Source organism: Strongylocentrotus purpuratus, unplaced genomic scaffold, assembly GCF_000002235.5.
Source record: "Strongylocentrotus purpuratus isolate Spur 01 unplaced genomic scaffold, Spur_5.0 spur5_scaffold_14, whole genome shotgun sequence".
Taxonomy (NCBI): Eukaryota; Metazoa; Echinodermata; class Echinoidea; order Camarodonta; family Strongylocentrotidae; genus Strongylocentrotus; species Strongylocentrotus purpuratus.
The window spans coordinates 5,290,589-5,305,100 of NW_022145599.1; the positions used below are offsets into that span (position 1 = coordinate 5,290,589).

Consider the following 14,512-nt stretch of genomic DNA (forward strand, 5'->3'; position numbering starts at 1 on the left):
TTTTATTTTTAACTTTTTTTTTGTCGCTGGGCCGATATTTTTCAGATTTGAATTTTTTTCCCCACCCTCTTTTGACTGACATTTCTCAGTTTTTAATGCATTAATACATGTCTTTCAACGTCATCATTCCATTGATATCTTTTTCACCTCATAATTATCCATGGTTTGCACCAGTGAGAATTTTGGAATAATTTGATTTTATGCAATTATATCCCATTTAAACAAACAAAATACATATTTTGTTATTCATTAAATTAAAAAAAATGTAAAAAACGTTTACAAAAAAAAACTTTTTTAAAATGCCGACCGTAGATTTTCAGATTTTTGGGTCGGTCGCAAAGGGCAATGCAACAAGTTTTTATTTTAGGCCTTATTTCATTCTCATGTACACAGAGAATAAGAGGTACAAGATCAAAATAAATCTTTATCTTATAGTTCATTAAATCATCAGCTAATGTTTGAGAATCAGGGGAACATAACACAGCTTCAAGCAAAATTGAAATAAAACATCACAAAAGAGTATTTCTATTTATTTTGTGCCAGTTTTCCAATCACTATCTAAACTTCATTGTAATGTTTACTTGGTGTATTCGAACAAGGACATTTAGAATTTGTATATCTATGTCTGACTCTGACATATATACTATGTATATATTTTCAATATGTGATTCTCAATTGTTATTTAATACATGGTTATTTCACACTTTTTATTTTTGTTAAAGTAAACAGCCAGATGATGATTTTTTATGACACTTGTTGTTTGATTCTTATTCATGACCAATAAATTTAACTAAAATTGATTTTTTTTTTTTTAAACCAGTGATATTGAGTGCCCCGCCAATCACTCACATGGAGGTGACGTCTGAAGAGCTTTCTTTCCGACTGATATACCCAACGGACAACCACTATCCCGGGCTCGATCTACAGCTCCTCAGGCAATTCGTCAATCATAAATACCAAGTCAGCGTCAGGGAATTCGACACCAACATCACAATACGGGTATGTAAATCCATCATGAGTGGAGGAAGGGTTGGGATGGGGAGGGGGCGACAAAATGATTATGGTATTTTGGCGCCTTGCCTGAATACCCCCAAAAGAGCGGAGCGTTTGCACTATCATGGGCGGATCAGCAATTGAATCCAATAACCTGTGTAATAATAATAATTACAATTAAAAACACAACGAAACATGTATTTTTGCAAATGTGACTGTTATCAGTATTTTTTTGTTTTATTATATTTAATATTTTATTATAATTTACTCTGAAAATATTATCACATCTCATAATGGTAGTGAAAATTAATAACTGTCGAAGCTACGGGAGCGCAAAGGGCACATTCAACAAGTCGAGTAATATTATTGATAGCATGCCCTTGGCAAATGACTCACGCAACGCTTAAAGTCAAATGATACAAACATCAAGAGATCAATATAACTGCCTTTTCAGCAAAATGTTTAACTGTCAAAATATAGATTATAAATCAATCGCGTTTAGAAGGTGTTCCAAGCAGGAGAGGCCTGCTTAAAAAAGGATGTCCAGACAATTTTTCAAAGAAAGAAAAGGAAAATGAGCTTTGTCGTTTCCTGTGACAATTCACCAACATTGTGGCGTTCGGTTTACAATAATCTCAGGTGTGGGACTTCGGTTCAATTATCTCCGCGTTAATTTAGTCGTACGGCTTTTGAATTCTTAATGAATTCCATCCAAACGCTCTCTTTACACAAGATTAAAAGACTGAATTGGAATCATTAATGATGGGATTTGTTGTGCTTCACCTATTCTTTGTAGAACTACGCCATAAAGCACGATCTGTCTAGGATACAGAGGATATACGACCTTGTCCCTGCAACTCGTTACATCATCCGAGTAAGATCTGCCGTCTATCCCCCCACCGTCTGGGGTCCTGCTACATCCAAGGAGCTTGTACGAACACTCGAAAAACGTGAGTTTATTCTTTGTTAAGGTGAAATGATCAGTTTTTGTCCTTCTTACTGGTTTGATTTTATAAAGAGTTGAAGGCAAAACCTAATTACATTACTTGGGCGGATCTGTAGAGTGAGGGTCACGGGGCTCCGAATACCCTTTTCTATATAGTTGTTAGAGATTTATGTGTATTGGAAACCTGCATGTGTTTGCCTTGGACCCCCCCTTTTTTTTGCACGATATTACTTTTTTGAACTTTGCTTGTAAAGGAATGGGACCCCCCCCCCTTCACAAAAAATGCATTTGCCCCTATTTTTTTTTTACTAATTTCAAGGCGAGTCGTGTCTCCAAGAATGTTTTTTCTCCTGGCACGAACACGAATTCATGGGCATGAAAACCCTTTTTTGTTTTGTTTCAGGTGACCCTGTGACGGGGTGGGGGTAATACTATGATCGAGTTCGTTGACTTTGTTGAGTCGATTTTTCTAAATTGACTGCCAGTCTACAAGTTTAACATGTATAGATGGTGTATTAACAGTTTATTACCTTTTAATTACTATTTAAGATAATACCATGACTCTATACATGGACAAAGCTGTAATATTTAACATGTTACCGGTTTACTATATTTTTGCTTGTAATGTGCCTATTGATTGTTAATAAGTATGGCTAGGTGATACATTCGAACATAACATCAAACATCAAGAGATTATTGAGACCGAAAATATTAAGAGTTTTGATATATTTTTTGTTTCAACTTGCAAAAGGTACATCTTGTGTATTTCCAACGCTTCAGACGATAAATAAATTAACCTTTGCTGAAGGTTCTGAAGTCATTTGTTGTATAGAATATTGAGGTTCATATCATTTCAGGAAAATTAAACCCAAATACAATTACTCTAAAAGAAAGCAGAAAAATCAGAGAAGCAAACTGATGAAAGTATCAATTAAATCTGACTAAATATAAGAAAGTTATGAATGTTTGAATGTTGTAATCTTGGACACCTCAAATTGGCAGAAGCGGTATTACGTCGATTTAATGTAGTGCCGCACTACTTTCCAATTTGTTCCAACATATTGTATAAAATGTCTAAAATTTAATTTGTTCGAAATTTCATTGCTCAGGAGGGTCTTTTCCTTTTAGAGGACCTATAATAATATGCTATCTATAATATTTTTTTAGTAGCACCCCAAGGGAAGAGGGAACTTACGAGATATGTAAACGGCAAATGGGAGAGTTACAATCAACTGACCAAACCAACAATTTGAGATTCGCATAGACTTAGTGATCTCATATTTCAAACATTCATAACTTCCTTACTATTGGTCCGATTAATTTCAAACTTTTGCCATTCTGTTTCTGTTATTTCTCTGCTTATAAACAAATCAACTTATCACAAGGGTTGGATTGCCCTTTGGGATTAAATTTTGACCCCAAAGATAATTCAAGTTAAATTTCCCAGAAGTTTTCGAAGTAAAAACCCAATTATAAATAATGTTATTCTTTCTTTCTCTCTCTTGTCTTATGTTCAGCTCCGTCGATGGGACCAAGTGATCTGGAGCTCGTTGACAGTGATTTTTCATGCGCTGAACCTGACCAAAGAGGGATTGTGATTAAGTGGAAGGTATGTATCTTGAGTTCTTTTGATTAGAAAACAAAAATGCTTATAAAATCAAACGAATTTTATGTACATTAAATGTTCTAAAATAAAAATGATTGACATCTACCGAATCGGTAGAAAATGTATAAAACCCGTAATAAGCACAGCCAAATATGGAATTGAGCTAGTATAACCTACAAGTGCGTAACAAAAAGTGTTTTCGCTCCTCACTCTAGTGATTTATAGGAATTTGTATTAGTATTTCCATATCCTCTTAATTCATACAACCGTTGTTGATTCTGAATTGATCTGAGCCAGTGCTTTCCTTTGTGTCTCGAAATACAATTCCATATACCAGAGCTACAGATTAGCTTTAAAACAAATATTTCAATATCTATGAAATAAATTCAGAAGTTCACATATCAAAATAATTATGAGATGTATGCAGGACTGCACACCAACAGGAATACTCTTGTGTTTCGATGTCATGGGCCCTTTAACGTCGTTATTGAATATGGGTTAATTTTGTGTTTGCTAGTTGACCTCTTAAAAAACCTGTAAATATAGGGTCTTGCTGAAGCAGAATATATAAAATTATGTAAAATTGACATTTTATTGGTTAGTACGGATATGGAACCGTTTGATTTTTAAATAGCCTAAGTAGGTACCGCCTTGCAAATTGATCACTCAGTGATGTGTTAATTGCACTCTACGCGTGCGCAGGAGTAAAGGGGGTTACGACGGGTCACCACAGTGAGGACGTTGACTTTGTTTGAAGGCTTATAAGCCTGTCACAGAGCCAAACATCTTATAACTTTATTCATGAATTAAACGAGCTTCCTTGCTCTTCCAAAAATGGGTAGTCATCAATTTGTTCGGGATATGGAAAGTCTATTTTTGTAGGCATCGGAGTCTGACTGTTCTGTTGATTCAAAATGATGTGTGTAAAAAGATTAAATCTAATATTTAGTAAACGTATTCATGACTATATAATTACTGCAAACCTCCATTTCTGCGATGGATCAAAAATCGATTACATTTTGTATAATTCATATATCATATTAACCATAATTTTTAAAACATTTTTTTTCCCTCAAAGGCTGTAGATGAAGAGCATTGGAATGGAGATCTACTCTTCTACGAGGTGCGGGCTATACTATGGGAATCCCGAGATATCTTTATCAGCAGCACTATAAATACATCATCCACTACGGTGTCTTTGAAAGGTCTGAGTAGATGGGAAGATTACGATGTGGTGGTTTTTGCAAACAATTCTGCTGGAGGAACGAGGAACATCGTCCCTCTGCAGTTGAAAAGGCATATTGTCGGTAAGTATTATTTTACACCTTACACGACTATTCATATCAATTTATTTATATTCATTCACTCTATAGTGAACTACAAACCCCCATAAGAACGCTATGTTTTTATTGTTGTTCTTTTCTTTTTTTTCTTCTTATCAAAGGCGCGATTTCAATTTCGTAATATTGCCGATTGTTTACATCATAGGCGTAGATGATAATAAGGAATACAAACTTTTAGTTATACACATATTCAAATATTTATCAGTATACCAGGTGAGCTTATTATTATAATATTATTAGTCATTTTAATGATCCTCTTAGACATAATTGAGTTTCAGCACTGTGTCTTTTTCTAATTTCTAAAATCAGACGAGCGAGGATCTCAACCCCGCTTAGTCTCCGTCTCTGCAGACCAAGATGATAAGACCGTCATAGAGTGGCAGCCTCCTACGCACTACCCAGACTGCATCATGGGATATCGTATCACGTGGACTGATGACCAGGAAAGGGAATATCACGTGATCGAATCGGAGAACACCTGGTTGGATGTTGAAGGTCACGTGATGAAAGTTCAAGTGACGCCATTATTGAGGAAGGATTATGGGATGAACCAGAACGGAATAGCTCTGATTTATTCAAACGATATCCATCAAAGCGGTAGGTATAATAATAGGGATCTGTTGCTGAGGATCTTCAAATATGCTTTTAAGTGAAATAAAAACAAATGCAGATCCTTTGGGATGTCGCATTTTCTGCTTTAAATGGACGCATTAAATTTATTAATTTCAATCATCTACTTCTAATTTTCTATGACGATATTCTGCATGATCAAAATTAGTGAGGACGTATTGCTAATAATGGATTGAACTTATATGTGCTCATTTTCAGTGGGTGCTTGTTGGTGCGTTAAAAATATCATACAAGTAAAGATTAAGCCAAATGAGACCGAAATGACCCGTAGTCATTTTGGGCAGAACGATGCCAAATAGCACAACGACAGACTAGTTATGACTATGAAATTCTAAGACAATTATAAAGATTCAAGTGGAGGTCTAGTGCTTTAGACAATTTTGCAAAACGTTTAAGATTCAGAGCTAAACGGGGTAGAAGACCAGTACTATAAATAGCAACAATAATGTAATTTGTTTGTGATTATTGATCAAAATTGCTTTTTTTATTTTACTTCCAGGTTCTGGTTTCAATCTATGGTTTCTTCTTCTTGTCGGAGTGGTGGTTCTCATTCTGGTCGTCACTGTCCTCCTCATAGCTAAATGGAAGTACATCAAATTGCGATGGCTGAAGCCCCAATTCAAGGATAGCTTCAATCTTGAACACAACAAAGTCTTGGTAAGAGCAATTATTACGTGCATCTATGAATGAACAGATACAATGATTTGTTAGTCCTGATATAATTTCCTCCGTTACGATTCAAACAAAATGGCTGCTGAATATATTTAATTTGAACCCCAATGTAATGATGGATTTTTTTAGTAGTGAATAGATAAATCGATAGAAAAGTCTATCAATATATTCATACATTTATATAATTGTTTTATCAATCGGCAACCGATGATTATGATCGAAAGATAGTTATAAATGTAACACCTATAGTTTTAGGGAACCAGCACATGAATTATTAAATAATGTAATAATTCCACAAATTAATGCCTTTGATTTATCATTATGTAACATTTACAGAAACCAGCTTTTGATCGTCAGGTGTCGTATGAGCCATGTCTTCGCCATGAGAAGGAGATCTTTGATGCCCCCTCACCAGGTGTTCACAGCCCACATGAACTTCCGCCCTGGAGTCCTAGCTTCGTCCCAAGCCCAAGATACGAACATGAGATTCCTTTGATGACGTCATTACTTCAACAAGGCTTGACCATGGTCGATGATATCGATGAAATTGACCTCGCTCAGGTGACGCATGATTACTTAGCGGAAGGTAATTCTAACTCCAAACATCCGGGTAGTGAGATCAGCTCCAAGTCGGATTCTGCTATTGATACCATGTCCTCTAGTGATGTTGAGGACGGGGATATTTCACCACCGTTGTCATCGTCTGGCGATATGTACATAGCTCACGACAATCTACAGGAACATCTGCAAGCTAATGATCCTATCAACGATTATACCCAGACTGGTGTAAGCGGATACGTTCCTCTCAGTTCCTATCTAGATTCGCCAACCGGAAGTGATAGGAAGGTTGCAAGCAACTCTCATGATGCGTCTTCGTCTGATGATTACGTTACAGAGAACATTGGTAATTATACAGTGGCAGGAGTAAGTGATAGTCCCTCGTTGCACGATTCACCAACATCCTTTGGCGACAGCGTTAAGAAGGACAATGCAGGTTTCGATCAAACCTCAGGTGTGCCACAGAACAAGCATGAACCAGGAGACAAAAGGAAAGTTCCTTGCCACCCGTCTGGTTTTCCTGGAAAAGCGCAGAAATGCGTGTCTCCTTACGTACCCCACTCTGAAGTCATGCAGTCCTCGTCGTCGTGCTCTGACAGAAGTGGTGAAGACATTGCTCACTACTCCAAGCAGACCATAGCTCCAAACCACCCCATAAACAATCAAAAGCAAACACATCCGGATCAAGGAAACGCACTAAAATATGACAAACAAGACCTGGGAAAGCAGACTAAGCATGATAGCGCGCCCTCTATGCCTGGTCTCACAAAGTCGCAGGATGAAGAAAAGGTAAAAAGCCTGCAGAGAGAGCGAGCTCATGGGTTATCAATGTCGGAGGAAATTGTTTAAATTGTTCGTTCTGAATTCCTATATGGAGAAACACTTTAAATATTTGCTCTGCAATGAAAGGAAGGAGTCCTGCCATGAACAGAGTACTGCAAGTGGAGGTCATGAACCTTGGGCATAATGGAGACCCAAGTTATTTCTTTATCCCGACGGCTATTCTGTGGTATGAATACGGGTGTCTGATTTTACATGCTATCTCTGATTTGATATTATCTTAATGATAACCTTGACACATGAATTGTAAACACATTACAATTAATCAAAGTGTCAATCAATATATCAAGGCTATAAGTAAAACAGTTCAATATACCCTCCAGTTTTGCTACACCAATGGCAATGTCACTGGACCAACTCTAGAGATTTTCCAACATAAAAGAGGAAGATAAAAACTGCATTTAGATAAATACGGTGACAAATGGGATTGGGGTCCAACGTCCCCTCTTTTTTTTTTATCAACGTCCGTGCCTTTCGTGTCCATACTTATAACGTAAAGTATAACATGATGCATAAACTGCCTATAGGCCGCATTTAAGGCTTAATCATTGCCCTAGGTATGATGCAGATATACAGAAAAGAAGTTTGTGCCTTATAAAACGGTGCCGTTAGAATGCAAGTGTGTGGTAATTTAATGTGTTTTCGTTGTAAGTATGCGATTCGAGACATTTAAACGTGCTTGCAGGTCGGCAAGAGTCAAACTTCTGTTTAGAGGCAATTTAATTTGATTTTTTGTTTTGCTTTCTCATTTTCTTCTACGTTTAGTTATTCCACTGTTAGATCAAGCGAACTCCTTGATGCCCCCTCTCTTGTATATGATTTTCTACCCATACTTCATTTCCACTTAATCCATAGGTAACCTAGAACACGAATTTATAGTGTATTGTAATTCTTATGAAGCCCTCGGACCTTTTCTACCACTTGGGGTACTGTCATGTAATTTCAACGACTTTTAAATTAGTGCCTTGCCATTATGCTTCGACAGTGCATGAAGATGAATAAAATGTCCTGAGACTTAAACGCTCTTGAAAAATTTCTTTAATTTAATCTTTCATAGAATTGATATAGAAAGTTTTTTTTTTCATTGTAAATAATTTATGTATTCCTTCTCAGAAATGTGTGTCATGGCCAGTACTAGATAATAATTATTGAAAACAAATCGACACATACGTTACCTCAGCGAATGCTTAATGCAGTTGTATCCTTTGGGTTATATAGAATAAATAATATATCATACGAACATTACTTGACTACCTAGGAAGCGGAAAAGAAATGGTTATAAGTATATTATTATTCAAATGAAAGATTACCTGTGTATTCGTGTTTGAATGAAATATTTCTAACAGTTCCTGCGTATCATGTATTAATTAAGACTGATGATTATTTACATTTTAAGAAATCACCAGGAGGGGTACATCTTTTGAATTGAAAGTTTATTTAAACAACGTGTTTTTCACACCATGCAAAACTACTCAGAACCCTACACAGGAAGCATGGCATGAACAAATATATGGTTTGTGAAACAAACATATTAGTTAAACCTCAAAATGGGACATCATTTGATTTTATAGTCAGATTGTCTATGTGCATTCGATTCGAGACCTCTAAAATATTTTCTGTGAAGTTAAATGTATAGCTTCTTTGCTACTCTCAGGTAAATATGTTGAATTCGATTGCATTCTCATTTTTTATACAAAGCAGGGATTCCGATGTGTTAAAAGTGTACATTTTATTAAAACGAAATTCTTAGAAGGTATACAAATCACAGCTTAAATGTTTAATACTAAATGTCGCGTAAGATATCTACTGTAAATAGCTATACTTGAACTAACGTGTATTTACAACCGTTCTTTAGGGTGTGGTGTAGTGAATTCATGCGGAAGATGCATTTTCTTTTGGAAGTTCGAACATCATTTTGATTTTTTTTTTTTTTTTTTACTGAGCTGCTCCTTGGACCAAAAACACATTTTCTGCCATTTTATAAAAGCTGCAAACTGATATTTGTAGGATGGATATACTTTTTACCAAAATATATTTTAGGTCCGCTGCGGTATCAATGCAAATGAATTTATTTGATAGAATTAGAAAATGATAAATGACATGAAGTTTTAGCAGCTGATGATGTGTACAAATTCCTTTCGGATATAATGTGTCGTGTCTTAATTTTTTGTACTTCGAGTTTCGTCTAGTATCTGTTGTGGTATGTACATAAATATGTAACTACAATTTTATTCTTTATATAAAAAGATATCTATATTATATTGACAGTTAGTTTTCAGTAGTATTCATCGACAAAAGTGAAACTTGTATGCATCAAGTCGAGCTGAAAATGCGACACACGGACCTAGGCAATTTAACTGCCTATTCATGTATTCATATTTATACAATGGAAGAGGTTCAGGGGAAAAATCTTTAAAAACACAATTATCTATATGGAAATAAGTATATTATATGTTGTATATAATACAATTATTTTCAGTTCATTCTAAAACAATGTATTGTAAATACTTGTCCTAGAATAAGATTATACGAAATGTGCAATTTCTAGATTTGGAAAGAGCCATATGATGTTGATATAAATTATGAGATAGGGTGATTCATTAATTGAATATATTAGGTAAACTTCACATAATAAAGGATTACTAAAAAGTAACTTTCGACTGCGTTGACTTTTTTTAAAGGATGAGTTATCAAGTGTGTGGCTTATTATACTTTCCCCTCTGATTTTCCAATACGAAGCAAGTTCTTTTATCGTAGGAGGCAAATTTTGCATATGGTTTTAGATGGAACAAGTTTTGGTGCCACGATCAAACACGTAATAGGTAAATCACTGCCATTATCATGATTATAAACGGAGGATATATAATATTCCTTCATCTTAAAATCGTATAGGCCTATCCCATTTGTGGCAGTAACTCATTAAGAGCAGATTTTTGTTTTGAAATTAGGGGAATGAGACAGGGGGTAGCCAGGAATTTAAGAAATGGGGAGGGGGGGGGGTTGCTTTTCATTTAATTCATCTTTTTCTTTTTTAAACCCCATCTTAGATGCGCCATTGACATTTAAACAGATTTTTTTCACTGAAAGGTAGGGCTTTACCTGCTAAAGAAAGGTGGAAACAAAAGGAGAAAGAGAGAGATAGATGAAGAGCGAGAGAGGGAGAGAGAGAGAGAGAGAGAGACAAAATTTCCACTAAATCACAAGGCGTGGTGATCCTCATGAGGAAGAAATGATTGATACGGTAAATATATCCAAATAAAATTTATCGTGGAAGAATATCCTACTTAATTGTTCATTTGGGAATGTTAAAACCGGGTGAGGTTAACTATGATCTTAGTTTTTTGTAGGCCTAACCGTTCCATGGAATCTCTTTTGAGTTTGACACAACCCCTTTTTTTTTACCAGGGTCAGAACGTGGTAGCGTGAAGCTAAGCATCATAGCCCAACACCTTTATCTGTGCCTTTATTTGTGCTAAGTTTTCGGCATCTCAGCCTTTCTTCGTGCACCTCTTCATCCCTAACGAATTATTACGCAGAAAATGGAACAAAACTGAACTGAAATTGAAGCAAAGTAATATTTAATTAGCAAATGTAAAGTAATTGGAATAAGAATATCAATTTAATACTCAAGAGAAACTTTTTCATTCTTGTAATTGTTACCTGTTTTAATAGGTGGTTTGTGGTTATTTTACCTGACTGCTAAGAAAGCTTAAATGCTTGTAAGTAAGCGACCAGACGGCTTTAAGTACTCTCCGAGGGACATGGTAATGAAGATTAATGCCTTACCAAAGGGCACTAGCGCATCGCCTTGGTTTCGAAACCGGGTCACCCGATTACGAGACCACTCCTCTACCGACTGAGCTATCGCGCCTCTCAGGTCAGGACGTGCAAGCGTAAAGCTAAGTTTTACGCGTAGAGTCCATGTGTTTTGGTGTTATCGAGAGATCTTGCTTGTATGATGGAACGCGTGACGTGAAGTGATTTGCGTCATTGATGTGTGTAATTGCACCATCATTTTGCGACAAACCAATATACACCGCTGAAATCAAAGCATAGATGTAGTTAAAGTAATAAATATTCGAATCGAATCGTGATAGTATATTTCATGATGGTATGATATTGCACCAATTTCAGACAATCTGGAAAAGGCACAGAAGCTCCTAAAACAAGTAGATGCTGCAACAAGCCCCAAGTCGGTCTACAAATAAACAGTACTAGGACAGAATTCTTGATGTACAACCTTCGTGAAGGCGAGATTCGTACTGCTGACAGGACAAAGTTGAAGCAGGTCCAAGACTTTCGGCACCTTTGCTTGTGGGTTTATCAGTCAAAACAAGATCTGAATATCCGAAAGGCGAAAGCCTGGACGGCTTTGAACAAGCTGACAGCCATTTGGAAATCAAAACTTGGTAGACAACTGAAAGTCCGTTTCTCAGGGCTTCAGTGGAAACTGTACTGCTCTATGGATCAGAAGCCTGGACATTGATGAATAGCCTGAAGAAAAAAACACAATTGGATAGTTGCTACACAAGACTCTTGAGACCAGCATTAAATCAACTGGAGGGGTCCCTCCAGTTGACATTTAGTGCTGGTCTCAAGAGTCTATACAACTCTATCTTTGTTATATTATGACAAAGATAGAGTTGTATAGGGACATTACACCGATCTCAGACAGACTGAGAGACCACCGCCTCCGTTTCAGTGGTCGTTGCTGGAGAAGCAAGAGTGAAATCATTTCACAAAGGCTCTTCTAGGAGCCCTCAAGGGGCAAACGCACCAGAGGGCGCCCAGCAATGACTTACATAGACCAGTTAGAAAAAGACACCTGTCTACCAAGGCAGGAACTCCCAAAGATCATGGAGAAAAGAACTCAATGGAAAACGGTTGTCAAAACAGTGCGACGCTCGACCTAGTAGTAATGTTTTACGTTGTAGCCCACGTTACATCAAATTACTGATCAGTAGTAGATGTCGACCTAATTACCCAATTAATCACGGGTGACATCACTGCACCTGTTAAATCATGCGGTAACGCTGTTTGTGCAAGATCAGCCGGTCAAGGGAAATAAAGAAGGCTCTGTAGCTAATATATCTGTTTGTATCTGTAAATGAAAATAAAAACATTGTTATTTTTATTTTCTTCTTGTCCATCTACTTGTTTTTCTTCTTCTCGTTCTTCTTCTTTATACAATTATTATTAGATATCATCATCATCATCATCATCATCATCATCATCATCATCCTTTTTTCATCGTCATTATCATTATCGTTCTTATTATATCATTGTTATTATTATTATTGATAGTATTATTGTTATCATTATCATCATTAATATCATTACTATCTTAGTTTAATCATTATTATAATTAATATTATTATTACTATTATTCGTATAGTACCGACTTTGTGCCCATTGAGATATGAAATGAAACGGATGAATTTTTCAAACAGTTGCAGTTAATAACATGGAAAATTATGCTTAATTAAAAGGATTTATTCACTTCAATCATAAGTTTGTGAACATGTATTTAACAAACTAGTCATGACTGTCTGATACAATAATACCAATAATAAAAACGGGGCTTATCAAGCGCCTTCCAACGAAGTCTCTAAGCGCTATAACAAACAAAATACAAAGATAAACAATTACATATTAAACAAAACAAGAAGTTACGAATAAACCTACAAATAACAATACATATGAAACATACATCAATGTGAACAGAGTAATTAGTTAATCATCAAAAGCAATTATTTTAAACAAATGTGTCTTGAGAAAAGATTTGAATTCTCGCTACCCCAAATAGCGATTCTGCCGAGATCCGGGGAAAATCCTGAAAACGCGCATTGCATTATGGGATAGCTTTTCGACATTACAGCTTCCTGTGCAGGCGGCGCGATAGCGCAAACGTAAAACGCCGTCGCCACACAACGTGTATGCACCGAATATGTCGTCTGCTCGGTCTTGTTTTTTTTTCGCAAATATTTCAACGTTTATTTGAACATTTCATTCGTTGTTTTTTGCGTCTTTTGACATCAGTGACGATGGTTTTCTTTTGTGAGGCTGCACAGTGCTGGGCTCATGATTCCAAGCGTAAGAACCCTGAAAAATGGGGGTGGATGAAGGCCGTGACTTGGGATGGGACTCTATACCGGAAGTTGTAGTGACGACCCGAGAGAGTGAAAATTACCTCGTCTCGCGAATTTCGAGATTTTCGTACCTATTTAGGGTAGCGAGAATTGGTTGATAGTCTGACAGTTTTTGACATGTAAAGGTAGTTTGGTACAGTGCTATTCGGTCGCAAATTCTATCAATGTATTAAAAGTAGCCAGTTTTTTTTGCTAGCTAGAAGTCAAGTTTACAAACTCCGTCAGTACTCTGCTCAACAAGTAAAGCAATGCATGGACTTTGGACTCGTACAAACAAGCCTAAGAAATTCTATCGAATATACTCATTGTGAAGCTGATTAACGTTCTTTCGTGTAATATTTTCAATGTTTACACTGCGTACCTAACTTGATAATAAGAACGCATAAAATAAATAATGAAATAAAAGTAAGAGAAAAAACTGCAGCATGTCCACGGGACCAAAATTCGACGGGAAAATATCAGGATCGGATGATATTATATCCATTATATATTTTGAAAATATTAATTTTGCTTTCAAAACAAAAAAACAATTTGCCAAAGAAAATAACTGACTGTGCCAAAATAAAATGCAGCGGAAGTTTGTATGACATGAAAGCGTGTATAAATTAATTAATTTAATTAATTAATTGTACGTGGCGTTGCTTTGATATAGATACAATTGTTATTTTTTCGTTTATTAACTAGTCTATATAGATAATTTTTACACCCACTTTCATTGCGAACAGATGAATGCCTTTCCCTCGAAACCACTCCATTAATTTCTTACTATAATAGT

General features: G+C 36.1%; 1 protein-coding gene across 1 annotated transcript in view; it reads left to right on the top strand.

Moving 5' to 3' along the window:
- LOC100891068 overlaps nt 1–10,241 on the top strand; it is a 32,048-nt gene extending 21,807 nt beyond the window's left edge. The window contains exons 4-10 of the mRNA XM_030984032.1: nt 821–999; nt 1,790–1,943; nt 3,457–3,548; nt 4,624–4,852; nt 5,198–5,485; nt 6,018–6,175; nt 6,527–10,241. Of these exons, the coding sequence (XP_030839892.1) occupies nt 821–999; nt 1,790–1,943; nt 3,457–3,548; nt 4,624–4,852; nt 5,198–5,485; nt 6,018–6,175; nt 6,527–7,597 (2,171 nt within the window). The 3' untranslated portion in view covers nt 7,598–10,241. The remainder of the gene's footprint in view (nt 1–820; nt 1,000–1,789; nt 1,944–3,456; nt 3,549–4,623; nt 4,853–5,197; nt 5,486–6,017; nt 6,176–6,526) is intronic.
- The last annotated feature ends 4,271 nt before the right edge of the window (nt 10,242–14,512 follow it).